Source organism: Pinus tabuliformis, chromosome 4_2 (genome assembly GCF_031772625.1).
Source record: "Pinus tabuliformis cultivar Carrire ecotype Pingquan chromosome 4_2, CPIR1, whole genome shotgun sequence".
Lineage (NCBI taxonomy): Eukaryota > Viridiplantae > Streptophyta > Pinopsida > Pinales > Pinaceae > Pinus > Pinus tabuliformis.
In genome coordinates this window covers 476,172,542-476,191,309 of record NC_142304.1, presented here as the reverse complement: position 1 = coordinate 476,191,309, position 18,768 = coordinate 476,172,542, and the positions used below count along the sequence as shown (strand labels likewise).

The window sequence follows — 18,768 nt, the reverse complement described above, 5'->3', positions numbered from 1 at the left end:
CAACATTTCCTTCTCATAAATAGCTTTGTGTAAAAACTTTCCCTTGATTGGACGACTTTCAAAAGCAATGGGTCTTTCATCTTGCATTAAAACAGCACCAATTCCATTTCCTGAAGCATCACATTCCACAATAAAGGTTTTTGTGAAGTCCGGTGTAGCTAAGACCGGTGCTTGGAACATTGCCTCTTTAAGATGTTCGAAGGCCTTTGTTGCTTTTGGAGTCCATGAAAATGCATCTTTCTTCAATAATGTTGTTAGAGGTGCTACTATTCTCCCATAATTCTTAACAAACTTGCGATAATACCCTGTCAACCCGAGAAATCCTCACAAATTCTTTATGGATGTGGGGATTTTCCATTACTTAATGGCTTTAATTTTGCTAGGGTCTACCTTAACTCCTTCATGAGATACAATATGACCCAGATATTCCACCTCTTTTACTCCAAAGAAACATTTGGATCTTTTTGCATATAATTGTTTCTCCTCCAATAGTTGTAGCACCCTGTCAACATGTTCAACATGATCCTTCCAAGACTTGTTGTAGATTAGTATATCATCAAAAAATACTAACACAAATTTTCTAAGGAATGGTTTGAAAATTGAATTCATAAAACCTTGAAATGTTGAAGGTGCATTGGTAAGGCCAAAAGGCATGACCAAAAATTCATAATGACCCTCATGAGTTCTAAATGTTGTTTTCGGAATGTCTTTAGTCTTCATTCTCATTTGATGATATCCTGAATGAAGATCCAACTTGGTGAAGTAAATTGATCCATGCAATTCATCCAGTAATTCATCAATGATCCATCCTTCTTGTGCACCAATACTACTGGAGCAGAGAAAGAACTTTGACTCGATTGAATTATACTAGCCTCTAGCATTTCTGCAACCATACATTCAATTTCACCCTTTTGGGCATAGGGATATCTGTACGGCCTGATGTTTGGAGGAACACTTCCTGGAATCAGATGAATAGCATGATCATGATCACAAATAGGTGGGAGACCTTTGGGAGTCTCAAATACCTTGGAATGATTGTCCAAGACTTTTTCGAGATCTAGAGAAATAGATGACTCCAATGTGGAAACATCTAGTGAACATAATTGTGCAATTACACCTCTTTGTTCCTTTTTAGAAGCTTTGTCATACCGTTAGAGCTGATTATCTTTCCCGGTTTCCCTGCAATACCCCTTAATTCAACTTCCTTTCCTTCCATAGAAAATTTCATGAATGTTCTTGAAAATTAAAAGCTATTGTACCCAAGGATTGTAGCCATTGCACTCCTAGTACAACATCAGCACCTCCCATTGGAATGGAAAGCATTGGGCTAGTCAATACATATTCTCCCATGAATAGCTAGATATTATGGCACTTTCCAGAACAATTTATTGTTCCTCCATTTGCAACCATCACTTGACACTCTGGTGCTGGATATAAGAAGCAATTCAATTCTTTTGCTACCTTACAATGAATAAAATTGTGGGTACTTCCTGAATCAATCAACACTATTACCTTTCTCTTCTTGATTTGTCCTTCTATCTTGATGGTTTGAGGAGTGGTAATTCCCGCCAATGCATTACAAGATATGATCGGATTCATTTCTTATTTATCTAGGCTTTGTTCCTGGAGTATATCCTCTTCTTTTGACCTTTCTTGCTACTTTTCTTCTTCCTCTTCACAATCTATGTAGAATAATTTCTTCTCAGAACACTTATGACCTTTAGTGTATTTGCTATCACAAATGTAACAAAGCCCTTTTGCTCTTTTCTCTTCCAATCGCTGTGGTGTCAACCTTATAGGTTGTGGAAGACTAGGGGCAACAACACGTCCATCTTTATAGTTGTAAGTGGTATGCTTCCTGGTTGCCATAATTTTGCTTTCTATTTTTCTTGCTAACCTGAATGCCTTCTCTAATGAATCAGGTTCCCAAAGGCGCACATCATGTTGAATATTATCCTTTAAAGTCCCTATGAACACATCAATCCTATGCTCCTATGGAATATTTTCTACGCTTATGTTCAATTTTTGGAACTCCTCAATGTGCTCCATTATTGAACCCTTTTGTTTGAGACTTATCAATTGGCTAAAAAAAGTGTTGCTTTTTGTATCCTCATAATGTGCTGTCAATTCTTCCGTAAAAATTGCCCAAGTGATAATTTGTTTACGAGAGCAAAGCCATTGATACCATACAAACTGATTTGGTTCCAAATATAAAGTTGCAATACGTACCTTTTGTGTGTTTTGCACGTTATTGAGATCGAAAAATTGCTCCATCTATAATATCCATGTTGCGGGATCCTTGCCATCAAACTTCCTCATATCAATTTTTGGAATATGGTGGGTCTTCGATCCCACATTAGAGTCTATGAAATCATGATTAACATTTCTTTTGTTCACATCATGAGTTTCCTTTACTACCTTTTCACCATTAGTAAGTATTTCTTGTAGAAAATTTATCAAATCTATCTTCAAATCTGCCATGTCTCTCTTTGAATCTGTCTTCAAATCTATCTTCAAATTGTCCATCTTAGCTTCCATGCCCTTTATCTTAGCTTCTATTAGCTTTTGTGAGAGTGACATTTGTTGCACCTGGTCTTGTAATTTTGATATATCATGTAGCATTTCTTCCTCTTCTTCATGAGTCATGCTAGAGATTTCAGGTTGCTTACTAGGTGTTTGCATTTTCTTTCCTCAGGGCATTAGTTACCGATAATAATTCTCTACTAAGCCCTTTGAATTCCTTCAAAATAAATTTTCAAACCAAGCTTAAGCAAAAATTTAAAAAAATCTACACACCTTTTGTCACTTGGTAGGAGCTCGATATTGCTTCTGATGTATCTTTGTACTTTCGAATCATCCAGTTCTAAAATTATGACCCGTAGTAGCCCTCTGTGTCCTCTTTCCAATGCCACCAGTGTGATCCAAATTGGATTCTCCAAGGAAGAGTTATGCGAAATCTACCACAATGACCTGATTATAGACTAGTTTAGTAGAGCGAACTTGTACGACGTGCCATGAGTCACTGTTTCGATCTTTAGCACTGAAAAATATATATAAGAAACTACAGTCTATCCTCTTTCTGTACCTTCTTACAAAATTCAATCCAATGCTCAGAGAGAAATTTATGATGATTTTCCCCAGGTCACCTATTTGGAATGTAATTCAAGATTCTGAAACAAGACCAACTTCCTCAGATCATATCTCCGCAAGTATAGCGCGAAAAGCTCTGAAATTTGGACCCGAGATTCATTGCGATGTCTTATCAAATGAGTTTTTTTTTATCTTCTGAAACATCGCAGAAAAATAGTTATAGTGAAAATGCCACGATGACCTGTTTGGAGCAGCGAAACCCTAGAATCCAAAGCCTCTGATACCAAATGTTATGAAACCAGCTCAAAGAAAGATAGAATGGATAGATCAACGCCTTAGAATTCAGCCTCTTTGAGGGGGAAACCTCCTTTACATTACACAAATGAGCAATTCTTGGATGATTCAAATGAAAAAACCTCCTTTCTATATATAGGAGTCAAGGAGTCACAATATAACCCAGCCGACCTAACAATAATAATATAAAGCCACAAAAATAACAATAGAGGGATTTTGTGGGGCATAGTAATAACAATATGGGGACAATAGGGAAACAACAATATTAATAAGGGGTACAAATACAATAGTAATGGGGTAATCACTAGTATTATAGGGACCCAACAAAACTTTTGACTTAATAAACATCAATTAAAATTAGTTTGAGATTTCTCTTTTCTCTGATAGCACACCCTTAGTAGCTCAGGTTAGGTACTCATAATAGGTTGGTGAGGTAAACTATCATGACCACTTAAACAAACACAAAATCTTGAGCTAGGGAGGGAAAATACATTTGGAGTTGCACATTGCCTAGGAGCCCTTATAACACAAGTGTCAACCACAAGGTCACATTGGACTAGTCAAGTGATCCACCCCACTTCACATGGTATTGGTGGTGTTGGTATGCATGTACTCAATGGGTATCCTCAGGGAGGCTTTGGGCTCAATACCCTACCTTCACATGTAGACCCAACTGACAATTATTCCCCTAGGTTTGGGAGTTGTTTGTCGTAACATTTTTGGTCGTAATCTTAGGGATCTTACAAGGGTGATGGAAATGGGGGCCTTTCTTGTTGTACCTAGGAAAACATTAGTTAGTACTAATTTGGTTCTCCTAGAGGATTCTTATGCATAATTAAGGGTACTTAAACCAAGCATAATACTCATTAAGTAGGAGACTAGCATAAATATCCCAACCACATCTTCATAGTCAACTTGGCCATTGATTAACCAAGTGCCAATTGTGGGAAGATATCTTTGATCACCAGTTTGCATGCTTTCTCCTTAGGTATGATATGTATGTGTTTATTGGTCATGTCTAACGACCCTAGGATATTTATTTCTCACATTGGTATACATATTTTTCTGCCACTATGATGTAATTTTGCACCAGTCTCATTGTTTTTAGGGCCTTACTCCCTATGAGGATATTTCGCTTACATGGTCACACTAGTGTCAAGGGGTCACTTTGGGTGATGCTAAGGTGAATGAACCTTTCATTTACTGAGTGGTTGACCATAATATTCCACCTAATATTCATTCCCCTGTCACTTCTACCATGTTACCCACCTTCATAGGTGGGCGTGTACACTTGTTTGGATATTTTCATAGTCCTTAACTAGATTCCATTATGGCTAGTTCAACATCTGTGGCAGAGCCTAGTGTGTCCATACCTATTGTTACTAATGCTGTCCCTAAGACTAATTCTATACCCTCATCCACGATCACAGGTAATATCCATACCATGTCTATTGACATGACCTTCTCATTCTATAAAAATACTCTAAGATCATTTTTCCGTTCATTTAGCACATCCACTATAGGTACCTCCACATCATTGAGTAAGCCCTCTCTATTCATATTTGGAGGCTCTACATCAACTACGAGTAGCATACCAATGTCATAAGTTAGAGGTTCGAACTCCACATTCACATATGCATACTTGGGGCCAACTATAGGTTTTGGCATATCAGTAGGGAGTACATTCATACCTAATATTGGTTTTTCATATGGTTGGGATTCCCCTTGATAATTGACTCTCCCAAGAAATGTGAACCCATAAGAAACAAAAGTTCCTCTAGTTGTGTATAACTAGGGGCATCTATTTTTTAAGGGAGCATGTCTTTTCCCTGGAAGGGGTTGGGAAAACTTTCCATAAAAATATGCTTAATTCTTGGGGTACCAATCCTTTTCGTCAACCTTTTGGCATTTATTTAGCCCAAGATGTCAATGACCTTTTATGTATCCTTTTTCCCACTAGGGGCATACCCCTTAGGGGCACTAACTTCATGGTGTTTACATGGGTGTTGAATTTAACACCTATATTCAACCCACTTTTGGAAACCATGCTATGGTGAAGCACCTCCTCCACTTGGATTGTAGGGGACACCTACCCTGCTAGACTTTTTTCAAATCACCCTTATTGGAAACCCTTGCATTGTTTGATCTTTCAAAGCTAATGAATGATGCCATAAAGCACAATCCTGCATGGTCCCCAATCCCACCAAAACTGCTAGCATATAACCCTAAGTTCAATCATAAACTTGAAGAAGGCCTTACGGCCCATACTACTACCTAGCACTTATGGTTCTCATCCAAATATTTTATGGATGATAACATTCGTCTATGTATTTTCCAATGGACTCTTACTGGTGGTGCCACTAATTATTACATTGATTTATAGTGTTCTTGTTATGATAACTTCATGTATTTATCCCAGGCCTTTGTTAATCACTATCAACTACCTATCAGGTATGAAACTATAACTAACATTCTCACTAAATTTCATCAGGACACCCCCACCCACATCTTTTATCATATTCATGAGCGGAGAAGAACATGAAGTCTCTTCAAAACCAAGTTTATTGATGATTTTTGCATGAGTGATTTACCAACTCACTAAATTTCATTAGGACACCCCCACCCACATCTTTTATCATATTCATGAGTGGAGAAGAACATGAAGTTTCTTCAAAACCAAGTTTATTGATGATTTTTGCATGAGTGATTTACCAAGTCCCTCTTGCCTGGGATCATTGAATATGTGGATAAGTTAGGAGCCCAAATTAAGGAATAGTTCGCCATTCATGCCCATCAAATAGAATTGGGTACTCTATGCTAAGTGGGTACTCTATAAAGATCATTCCTAATGTTCTTACTCATAAGTTAATCCATTGAATCATAAACCCATAACCCATGTCGATAATGTAGTGGGGTATGTATCCTCACGAAACATAGGCCAACTAGCCACACATATGGGCCAAATTAACATTTATTCTGTGAGACTATTTTGTGAACGTTTGTATTTGATGTTTTCTTTCACATGTACTAAGATAGTTGAACTATTTCAGTTATTTTAGTGCTTATCTTGTTGAGAATGTGTTGTAATGGTTGTTATTGTTGTCTCATCCTTATGGACTATTCTGCGGGATACTAAACAAACCTTTCTTTACTTATCAATTATAATGACTGTCGCATCCACTGTGGACTATTTCCGCTGGATGTTAGATCCGCCCTTCTGGTTCACATGTGTCTTTTCCTAGGTGGAACTATTACCTCTCACTTAGAGTCCCACTTTTCTCCCCCCCTCTTGCATTAAGAGAACCTAGACATACTCACCATGCACACTCACCTTGCTTTTTGAGGATACCATTGAATCACTCTCTTGTGTTGACAACTAGAGCCAAGGAAAATATTTAAGGATTTGGCAACAGGGCCTTTATACTGGATGGGACTCTTAAACCAAATCTGATTGCGACTTCATATCAGGGAGATCCTGTTGGTTGAAAGATTTCCAGCACTGTCATCAGGCCACTTGCCACCTTCTTATTGAATATATATCTCCAGCATTGCCATTAGGCCACTTGCCACCTTCTTATTGAATATATATCTTAGTGCAGTTTGTTTCCTTTGAATTTCAAATGGAGCCTATGTGCGCCAACAAAAATAGTCAAGTTAGAGTGTTGGGTTGCAATAGGTGAATTGAAAGTTTGGGAAAAGGTACTTTCTTCAAATGAAGAATTGGACAAATGATAGTTGCATAGAAATTATGGCATTAATATTCTATAATTGAAGAAGTAAATTATGGATGGATGCATGGGTATTGATGGTATACTTGGCAGGCAACAAGATATTGAGGAAGGATGTAAGGCCCTTCCGTTGAATTGCTTCAAGAACTTATGTTGGATGATCACATTATTGGTTATTGACCGACATGGATGGAAATGTTAAAATATTGATGTCCAAAAGAGTCAATGTCCAATACGATTACATAATGTAAGGTCCACGATGGACATGTCGAGCACCATTGCTCAAACTAGATGCATAGTAGACCTTGGTAGCTCACAGTAGTTGGATGCACCAAGAGAAGCTTCGAAGGAACTTTTCCAATGAATGTAAATTAGGGGTTTTTAGAAGTGACCCCATTTAATCCACAAGTATGATCCATGACATATAATATAGGCATAGGGAACCTAATTGGAATTTATAGACTCTGGTTCTTGGGATACATGTTGACCTAAGGAGTTCGATGGTGCACACTTGGGGGTAATGAAAAATGACAAAAGCACCTTTAGGCATAAGAATCCATGGAGTGTAATCATGGGATGCATAATAAGGTTCACATCCACTCGAAAAAACATCCATTAATAAAAATTCATAACATGCGATTAGACACAGTGGGATAGACTTATATGTACTTGGACACTCCTAAGATCATTGACAAATGTTTGGGTGAGCTAACAAATATACTAGTTATAGTTGGATGCACTAGGTATAGTTGGGTTTGTTGGTCACATGGCACTTTGGGTGTAGTGCCATTAGAAATTGGGAAGTCCATAGCCAAGTCATGAATTGGGTACTGGTACCATCATGCATAGCCAAAGTTGGCAATGTGGGCACTTGGGTCGACATATTCTTGAAGGGGCTTGTAAGTGAAATACAAGCCTTTTATAAATATTAAAAACGTAGAAGGTGCTAAGGTATCAAGTAATCATTCATTCATCATCTGTGACAAATGTTTAAGTATCTTTATGATTTGTGCTAAGTTCAAGGTTGGCACATTAGGGTGAATTAGTGACTATTTAAGTTAGAAGAAGAAGAATTAAACACTTATTTTAGAGAGAAGGAAATATTGGCTTAGACCCTATATTTGTAATAGAGCTATGGTGCATGCAACTCTATTGTTGTATATTTGTATTCTAGTTAAGTCACCCCCTTGGGTCTATTATAAGAAAAATCATCTCGCAATATGAGATCTTGAAAATGGTATGTAGAAGCTCTAGAAAACACATCTTTGGTGCCTTCAACAATCCCCTGCCACTAGAATCTAGCACTACTAGGCTCAACAATGCTCTTATTAGTATAAAAGTGAAAACTAGAGGGCTAAAAAGGAACAAACAACACTATGAAATTAACTTAAACATTGTTAATATAGAATAGCCTATGATAACAAAGAGGCTCACTCATACTAGTTCAAATGTAAAAAGGTATTGCCAATGCCAATTTATTATGGTGGTTCTCAAATGTATTGATATAATGATGGGCATATCTAACCACAAGAGAAGGTTTTACTGCACATCTCAATGCTTCTTCGAGACACCAATAGTTTCCCCATATGACCAGTGGTTTATGTGTGTTGTCCACGAACAGAGTCCCCAATAGTGTCAAATTCTACAATGGTTCTTGTCACCAATTCAACTATAAGGGCAAGCAAAAAAATGTTCAAGTTGGAGGCAAAATTGTTTAGTTACACAACAATTTCTCACAGAAATTAATATATACTCAATGCTTCTTAGAGATACTAATAGTTTCCCCCCAATGACTAGTGGTTTATGTGTGTTGTCCATGAACACGGAGTCCCGGGTAGTGTCAGAGTCTACAATGGTTCTTGGCACCAATTCAACTATAAGGGCATACAAAAAAAATGTTAAAATAAGTCGTCAACAAAGAAATGCAAATCAAAAAATGACAATACAAGTTGTCCCATAACTAGAAGACCTAGAAGTTGTCCCATCACATTACATTAAAAATAAATAAAATAAAATAATACTTATATTAAAAACCTAAATGATATTGATAAGAATTGTCCCATTACATTACATTAAAAATAAATAAAATAAAATAATACTCATATTAAAAAACTAAATGATATTGATAAGAAAAATAAATAAAATAAAATAATACTTATATTAAAAACCTAAATGATATTAATAAAAAAAAAATCTTTAATATGGAAAAAAAATATATTGATAAGATAAGAAAAATAATCTTTAATATGGAAAAAAAAATATTATTAATAAAAATGTCACTCACAAATAAAATACTTCAATGTCCACCAATAATTTAAAATACTTCAATGTCCACCAATAATTTATAAAATAACGACAATAATTTACCAAAATATCAAATCATTAAAAATCAAAATAATTTAAAAAATAAAATAAAATATACTATAACATAATATAATAAACTAATTCTATATTAAAGATATTGGCAGCCGAAGCGCAGTCCGGCAAATGGGACAGGAGAGATTTCTGCACAACCATTTTGAAATGCAGTCCGAGTGAAACATGTGGGAACATGGTAAACGGCGCACAGTACGATTATTGCCATTTCCGGCTTCACTGTCATGGTCCTCAACATAATTCAAAGCTTCTATGCAAATAGAACATAATGATTTCTCTCCTTCTTCAACGGCGGCTTCATCTAATTCAATCCTTTCACAGAATTTCTCCACTATATTTGCTACTCTTTCTTCTTCCATTATTTCATATTCGTCATCATTGTCTGCCCCAAATAATGGAATCTGTTGCCCTGGCCTTCCACCTTCGTCACCATTGTCTGCCCCAAATAATGGAATCCGTTGCCCTGGCCTTCCACCTTCCACAACCCTCCGTGCATCTTCCACAACCCCCCGTGCCATTTCAAGTAAAAATCCTGTGTCTCCAACTAATGGAACCCAACGTCCTGGCCTTCCATCTACCTCCGCCTGGCCACCATAATTGACACCACTCATTCTAAATCCTGGTGCATGTGCTTGCATCGCCCTATCTCCATAATTGACTGCACCAACTAGCACCGGCCACCGTCCATCATTGCCTGCCTCATCTCCAAATCGTGGTTCCTCACTTTCCTCTGCCCACACTCCATCGTTGACTTCGGGAAACGCAAATTCTGGTGCCCAGGGCTGTTCATCATATTCCGCATTGACACCACCCATTCCAAATCCTGGTGCCTCTGCTTGCATCACCGTATCTCCATTATTGCCTACACCACCCATTACAAATCCTGGTGCCTCTGCTTGCATCACCGTATCTCCATTATTGCCTACACCACCGATTCCAAATTCTGGTGCCTCTGCTTGCATTGACCTATCTCCATTACTGCCTGCACCAACTAACACCGGCTGCCATCCATCGTTGACTTCGCGAAACGCAAATTCTGGTGCCCAGGGCTGTTCATCATATCCGACATTGACACTACCCATTCTAAATCCTGGTGCCTCTGCTTGCATCGCCCTATCTACATTATTGCCTACACCAACTAGCACCGGCTGCCATCCATCATTGTCTGCCCCATCTCCAAATCGTTGTTCGTTACCTTCCTCTGCCCATACTCCATCGTTGACTGGGCGAAACGCACTTTCTGGTGCCCAGGGCTGTTCATCATATCCTGCATTGACAGCACCCATTCCAAATTCTGGTACATCTGCTTGCATCGCACTATCTCCATTATTGCCTGCACCAAATAGCACCGGCTGCCATCCATCATTGTCTGCCACATCTCCCAATCGTTGTTCGTCACCTTCCTCTGCCCACACTCCATCGTTGACAGCGCGAAACTCACTTTCTGGTGCCCAGGGCTGTTCATCATATCCTACATTGACACCACCCATTCCAAATTCTGGTACATCTGCTTGCATCGCCCTATCTCCATTATTGCCTGCACCAATTAGCAACGGCTGCCATCCATCATTGTCTGCCCCATCTCCAAATCGTGGTTCCTCACCTTCCTCTGCCCACCCTCCATCATTGACATCGCGAAACGCAAATTCTGTTGCCCATGGCTGTTCATCATATCCTGCATTGACACCACCCATTCCAAATTCTGGTGCCTCTGCTTGCATCGCCCTATCTCCATTATTGGCTGCACCAACTCGCACCTGCTGCCATCCATCATTGTCTGCCCCATTGCCAAATCGTGGTTCCTCACCTTCCTCTTCCCAAAATCCATCATTGACTGCGCGAAACGCAAATTCTGGTGCCCAAACTTGCACCGCGGGCTGTTCATCATATCCTGCAACAATTCCAAATGCGGGCTGTTCATCGTTGCCTGCTCGTCCTTCCATATTCCCCCGTCGACTGACTCGGCGAGACACCAATTACTGTTAATGGCTCGTAACCCACCCGTTTATTTCTGTATCTTCTGTAACTGCACTGTGTGCCAACTGCAACACAACAAATTAATCGCACTTCGAATATGAGTTCATTCGCACAGTGCATACAGCTTCATATATATAAATATAATTGGAAGTAATAGATATTTCGTGACAACGGTGATATTTGGTGACATCGGCCGGTGTGCATCCAAAGCACCGCTCATCCCATCGCCCAAAAATGTGTCGGCCCAAGCAGAACTGCCCCTCATCCTCACGCATCCGGTGGCATAGACGATATGCTTAAATTTTTTTATAACATGATAATAATAATTTGAAATTTAACTAGCATTTGCACCACATGTTGCAAAGGAAACGCCGTAAGGCAATGATATAAAAAACAATAGCATAGAAGAAAGAAGTCAAAATTTTATGCAAATGACATAAGAAACAACAGCATAGAAGAAAGAAGTCAAATTTTTATGCAATTTTGTTTCTTTACCGGTGTTTATTTGTTATCATCAACAAATGGCTAGATCATCTATTCATATTACCAAGTGCTTTCAGTTCATAAGGTTTATCCTAAGGTCCTTGATGGATGCCAATACTGTCTTCTGACATTGCTTGATGAACATTTGACAAAGGATGAGAACAATGATGTAATTGAAATTCAAAGATTATGAATAAATAAGGAAGACCTTTATATAAGGGAAATTAACTCAATATGTTCATTTTAAAGATATGCTATCACCAATATTAATATTCATTAGGTTGGGGACAAATAGAAAATTAGCATTAGGTTTCTAACATCCAAATGGTCTCACCATTGTTTGAATTAAGCACTCCTAGTGATAAAAAGAGTGAAAATATGTTAAAAATTGGATTCTATGAGCTTCTAGAGGCCATTATGTTGTCAAAGATTGCCCGAGGTGAGAATTAATCAAGTGTCGGATACCCAAAAAACTAGCCATTGGATTTAGTAAACTACAAGTAAAGCCTGTTCAAGGTGTAAGATCGAATTTACCATAATGAGCATAGACAAACTAACTAGTGGACAGGTAGTCAAACAAACTATGTGCTTCTAAAGGCATTATGTCGTCAAATATTGCAGATGCCCCAACATGAGAATTAAACAGGTGGATGATACTAGAATTAGGTGGATGATACTAGAATTTGAATGTGTAACATCAAAGTTTCAAATGGCTAGTTTATAAAGAGAAAATTAGTAAGAAAGGAGCAGGGTAATCTTATATAATTTCATTGGCTTCACATTTGAACATTATGTTGTTCTAAACCATGATACCCTTAACTCATATATTAATTCAATGGAGTTGCCCTCTGTCAGGCTTGCCTGGGCATGTATTTATTTATGTGAGGTTGTGGCTAGTATCACAGTCACATGTCTCTGCCTTTCGTTTGCATGGATCTATGCTGGGCCTTGGCCGACCGGTAGTCTGCTCTACTTTCCATTGGTGCAACAGTGAGACAGAGCCTTGAACAAAAGTTCAGTCTGGTAACGTAATAGAAAAGGCATATGTTCTTGACTTAAAGGGATGACCGGCTGGTGATCTCATATGTCGTTTTCCCATTTTCTGAGCATTCACATCCACCACTTCTTTAAGTATCACTTGTGTTACAAGCGAAAGTTAGATTTCTTCTCTGTGTTGAATGATCCACTCAAGAGATTAATTTGGGTGTTAGGATGTTTAGCCAGTTTATAATTGAAATCGTGTAGAAAATTAATGAGAATTTGAAATCACTATTTTATTTCTGAAACGAAAAAACGATTTAAACACATTAATTTTTTTCACCATATTCCGATGAGAACTAGGCCATCAGGGAAAAATTGTAGTTTCAATAGATAATGCATCTCCTCAATCACGTAGTCTAAACAGATCACAATTTTGCTCAAAAAAAAAAATAGAAATTCTAATATGATTTTGAGAAAATCTCACAGAATTTTTTGAGAATCTCGGATACCACTGTCAAGCTTCAGGATTTTGGGGTGCCCTCCTCTGTTTTCAAAGTCTTAATTTATATTGGAGAAGGGAATGACCAATGTCTTTTTATTTGCATTTTTGTTATACACTAAAAGAACTACTAGTACCCTTTTATCCACAATTTCTCTATACAAGGAGCATAGATTTAAATTTCCCAAAAAAAATAACCTGTTACAATTTTACAAAATGTTAAAAGACACAACAGCATGAATACAGGGTATGCCAGCTTCCTTTTAAAAGCTTTGCACATGAAATCGAGCTCGAAACCAGATCTGCATAATCTTATATAATGTGACCATGATCTTGCAACTGATGCATGAACTCCCTCTCTTGGGTAACAAATCTGGCTAAAGCAAACTTCCCAGCACTTTTATAGGCATCTATAACTGCCTTGAACATGAATTCGTTTGGCTGAAAACCCTTCTGTTTCATTTTGTAAAACATTCTCCTAACACCGTCTACCAACCCTAGCTTCCCATAGCTAATTGTCATACTTGCATAAGTAATTGTATCTGGTTCAAGACCTTTGGCTTGCATGATCATGAACATGTTGTAAGCTTCATTAATCCTCCCAGCACTACCAAGTGCATATATAACAGCATTGTAAGAAGACACATCAAAATCCAACCCAGAAGCTCTCAGTTCATCACAAGCTTCCAAAGCTTCAGCATGCATCCCCACTGTAGAAAAGATTGTCATTCTCAAGGCCTGAATACCATGTGGAAGCTATACAAGGAGCATAGATTTAAATTTCCCAAAAAAAAAATAACCTGTTACAATTTTACAAAATGTTAAAAGACACAACAGCATGAATACAGGGTATGCCAGCTTCCTTTTAAAAGTTGTGCACATGAAATCGAGCTCGAAACCAGATCTGCATAATCTTATATAATGTGACCATGATCTTGCCACTGATGCATGAACTCCCTCTCCTGGGTAACAAATCTAGCTAAAGAAAACTTCCCAGCACTTTTATAGGCATCTATAACTGCCTTGAACATGAATTTGTTTGGCTGAAAACCCTTCTGTTTCATTTTGTAAAACATTCTCCTAACACCGTCTACCAACCCTAGCTTCCCATAGCTAATTGTCATACTTGCATAAGTAATTGTATCTGGTTCAAGACCTTTGGCTTGCATGATCATGAACATGTTGTAAGCTTCATTAATCCTCCCAGCACTACCAAGTGCATATATAACAGCATTGTAAGAAGACACATCAAAATCCAACCCAGAAGCTCTCAGTTCATCACAAGCTTCCAAAGCTTCAGCATGCATCCCCACTGCAGAAAAGATTGTCATTCTCAAGGCCTGAATACCATGTGGAAGCCCACTTTTACGTGCAACATCGAGCTGCTCTACTGTATCCCTTGGAATGCCTCCTCTCTTCAGAAGAATTCCCAGTGTTTTGTATGTATTCTCATTGGGTGAAGCCTTTAGTTTTAACATTTGATGAAAAACTTCAGCAGCCTCTCTCAATCTTCCATCTGCAATGAACAGGCTAATGACGCTATTAAAAGAAAGAACGTTAGTAAGAAATCCCGATTCTAACATTTCCTTTGCAATTTCAGTGGCTTCATTAAGCCTTCCATTCTTTTTTTATAAGGACAACATCATGGAAAAAGAAAATTCATTTGCCTGCTGCTTTTCCTTCAAGACTTTGAATACTTCTTGTGCTTCAGTCACCATATCAGTGCGAGCATAAAGGTCAAGCATATAGCCTGATAAAAAGGCATCTGGTTCAACACCCAATTTCTGTATGTGTTTGTACGTTTCTTGTGCTTCCTTCAAAAAACCACGTTTACTATAAACCTTAATCAAAGAACTATACACCACAGAGTTCCCTGCAAAACTAGCTTTTTGAATTATTTGAAAGTAACGTACAGCTTCTTCCACACATCCAGCTTCAGCAAATGCATTTATCAAGGCACCATAAACAAAAATATCTAGCTCCACACCTGCGTTAACCATCTTTTCAAACATCTTCTCTGCCTCTGCAGCTCGACCCAATCTTCCATAGGCGACAATAACAGCACAAAATGATGAACCCTGGAGGTTGGGAGTGGATCATAAGCTCCCGGAAGAAACTTGGAAACTGAGGAGGCCAGGCTATAATGACACTGGGTAGCAGACCCCGCAATTACAAAGGAAAAGAACATACAGTAGGTAATGTTAAACGTATGTAACTGGTAAACAAGCTGCAATTATTAAACGGAGATCAGGTTGGCCGATACCACATATCCAAATCGAAGATTTATAACTCTTTATAACGTAGACAACTCCTTGAAATATGTAAACGATATAACATATGGGCAAACACGAGTAAGCAAGGAATTGAGTATACATCACATTATTTTCTGAAGATATAACCGAAGACGCAAACCCCGAACTGGGTATACATATTTAGCAAAGATTCAAAAACAAATTTAAGCAAATGGTGCCGTCGACTGCTAGCCATGGTAGCCATATCAAACCGCAAAATAATTAACTGGCACAGCTCTATAAACCTTCATCGTCACAAAAGAGAATAACAGGAAACTACATAATTTCAGAGCAGAATAAGCTCTGGGTAATATCTGAAATGATAATCACATGGTCATAGCAAAATTTATTTACATTTGGGAAAAAACCCATTAAAAGCTCTAACCCTCTTCTAAATTGAGCTTTTTGGCTACGAAACAAGCATCCCATAGATGTAGAGAGCCATAGCCACGCTTTAAGTTTCCCCTCCAACCAGGGCAAGTTCTTACCCATAACTGGAAACTCCGCCACTGTAGACACGTCGCCCTACCAAGCAGGTTGAGCCAGCTCCGGGTCCCAACGTCCTGCGTTGCATTTCAAATACAAGAAAACTGATTAGGGTATCTGATAGGGCTTGAACGCCTACAGTCACGAAGAACAAGGAAATAAGAGCAGAGAACTAGCTGAAAGATAAAACCAAAGCTTTTTACCTGTAAACATTTCTGATCCACCGCCAGACCATCAAACAGGACCCAAACAGAGTTACCGACCATCGAAACAGCACTGCGGAAAATGGCCGCATCAGAGCAACCTTCGCGGGTGGAATGCAAAACAAATGAAGTCATTCCCTCCACAGTTGGAGATGAGGAAACTCTGGCAAAAGCTCCACCGTTGGGTCGCATTGGAGCCACGCTTTAAATTTCCCCTCAAACTATGGCAAGTTCTTACCCGTAAGGAAACTCCGCCACTGTAGACACGTTGCCCTACCAAGCAGGTTGAGCCAGCTCGGGGTCCCAACGTCCTGCGTTGCATTTCAAATACAGGAAAACTGATTAGGGTTTATGATAGGGCTTGAACGCCTACAGTCACGAAGAACAAAGAAATAAGAGCGGAGAACCAGCTGAAAGATAAAACTAAAGCTTTTTACCTGTAAACATTTCTGATCCACCGCCAGACCATCAAACAGGACCCAAACAGAGTTACCGACCACCGAAACAGCACTGCGGAAAATGGCCGCATCAGAGCAAACTTCGCGGGTGGAATGCAAAACAAATGAAGTCATTCTCTCCACAGTTGGAGGATCTGAATCTGGCATCTTCGTTCATAATCCAGTCTGTCCTCTGTCTGTAAGGGGATTTTCCTTCATAAAACGCGGGAAATTTCTTCTGATCGATGCAGGATTTCTCTTCCGATGGAGGAAATTTGAAGCCCTGAAGATCCATTGAAAACTTTGCCTGCAAAACCCTCACTGGAGATAAAAGCTCATCAAGCTCCAAGCTCCTAGAGTCGGATGCCCAGAGACGCTGCCTGCTCAGGGAGATTTGAAGCAGCGAGAAAAACTGTGCGGCGATTTGAAGCAGCGAGAAAAACTGTGCCGAAAAAATATAAAAAACTAACCTAAACTACATCCAACGGTCTGGAACGTTTCAATCGTCTAACATCTAATCTGATGGCTCAAACAAGGACACGGTGGAAATTGGGGGAGTTGATTTCAGAGGGAAACGCCTTACGGCGTAAAAATGTTAGGTAGTAGAGGATCCTTTTTGTGAGAAATAATTTAAGCAAGTCACTTGCAACCATAATAATTGTTTTGCATATGTAAAAATCTCTCTCCATCATAAATTAATATTCTGATTGTTGGTTGTCGGGGAAAACAAGGCAATATATTTATGATGATAATGCTGGGATATTACAAAATGACAACACAAGATCGTTAGCTTGATTCTAATTGTTGTAACCTTATAATATGCTGATTACAATTTTAATAGCTTTCTTGTTTATGACGTACTAAACCATACATAAGGAAAACTAGAGACATAGTTTTACTCTGATCTTGTTTGCCCCAGTGCCCCATCTAACCTGATGATTTATCGAAAACCAGAGATACGTAGTTTTACTCTCATTTTGTTAGTTCCTAAGCTAACATGATGATGGGCCTTATGGTATCAATCCCACTGGCCTTATGGCATCTCATGTGCCATTGCCTTTGTTTACCCCCCTGGGAACATTTTGAATAGAGACTCAACTCATAACAACTTGAAAATGACCAAATCAACTGAGCTCCCCATGAATGACCAGAGCTACACGGCTGATTGCTCTTGACACCCTCCATATTTGGTGCTGTACACCAGCCCACCCATCACCACTATGATTGGCCTCATCACCTGCTACAAGCGCAAGCAAGTCACTTATACCAGGAAACGCTGTTGTCCCATACTTGTTGATTTTAGACGGCCCATATACCTGCATGCGAGCCAAACATATGTGCAACTCTGTTTTAATAACCTTGCATTTAAGAAACATCACAAACACAGCAATCATATATTTTGAACATATGTCCTTTACCAAGTGCTTATACCAAGGCGAACCAGGCAGCCCATCTGCATCTGTAAATGCACGCTCTGCCATTACAAGATGGTCATTCAAGCTCCTCAGCTCTGCACTTTCATCCTCAAGAGCCTCCAGTTCCTGAATTTAGAGCATTATAAAGTTGTACCTAATCAATTACCATCCAAAAATTTAAAGGCCTTTATAGTGACATCGGCCGGTGTGCATCCAAAGCACCGCTCATCCCATCGCCCAAAAATGTGTCGGCCCAAGCAGAACTGCCCCTCATCCTCACGCATCCGGTGGCATAGACGATATGCTTAAATTTTTTTATAACATGATAATAATAATTTGAAATTTAATTATATTATTAACTTTTTAAAATTATTTATCAATTTATATAATATTATAAAATAAATTCTATAAATACGTTAAATATACTTTATAAGATGATAAATATAATCTAAAAATTATAGCTAATGTATATTTTGATTCCTTAATCTTTAAGTACATATAATCGTCT

The 18,768-nt window shown here is 38.6% G+C and overlaps 1 protein-coding gene and 1 long non-coding RNA gene across 2 annotated transcripts; both read right to left on the bottom strand.

The window, feature by feature from the left end:
- Positions 1-15,902: 15,902 nt before the first annotated feature.
- LOC149170014 (uncharacterized) lies at positions 15,903-17,325 on the bottom strand. Its single transcript, XR_016259457.1, has 3 exons — positions 16,846-17,325; positions 16,409-16,719; positions 15,903-16,282 (listed from the first exon to the last, which is right to left on the bottom strand). It is a non-coding gene; the product is annotated as an uncharacterized LOC149170014 (long non-coding RNA).
- Positions 17,326-17,584: 259 nt separating this feature from the next.
- On the bottom strand, positions 17,585-18,383 carry LOC149170013 (putative glutamate carboxypeptidase LAMP1). Its single transcript, XM_089427207.1, has 2 exons — positions 18,264-18,383; positions 17,585-18,161 (listed from the first exon to the last, which is right to left on the bottom strand). Exons 1-2 carry the CDS (start codon positions 18,324-18,326, stop codon positions 17,970-17,972), a joined length of 255 nt encoding a protein of 84 aa, XP_089283333.1. The 5' UTR covers positions 18,327-18,383; the 3' UTR covers positions 17,585-17,969.
- Between the last annotated feature and the right edge of the window lie 385 nt (positions 18,384-18,768).

Bases quoted from the DNA above. Each gene is read 5' to 3' on its own strand.
- LOC149170013 (XM_089427207.1), bottom strand. From the start codon at position 18,326: ATGGCAGAGCGTGCATTTACAGATGCAGATGGGCTGCCTGGTTCGCCT. The intron at 18,162-18,263 runs GTAAAGGACATA...GCTCGCATGCAG, and splicing joins CGCCTTGGTATAAGCACTTG to GTATATGGGCCGTCTAAAAT.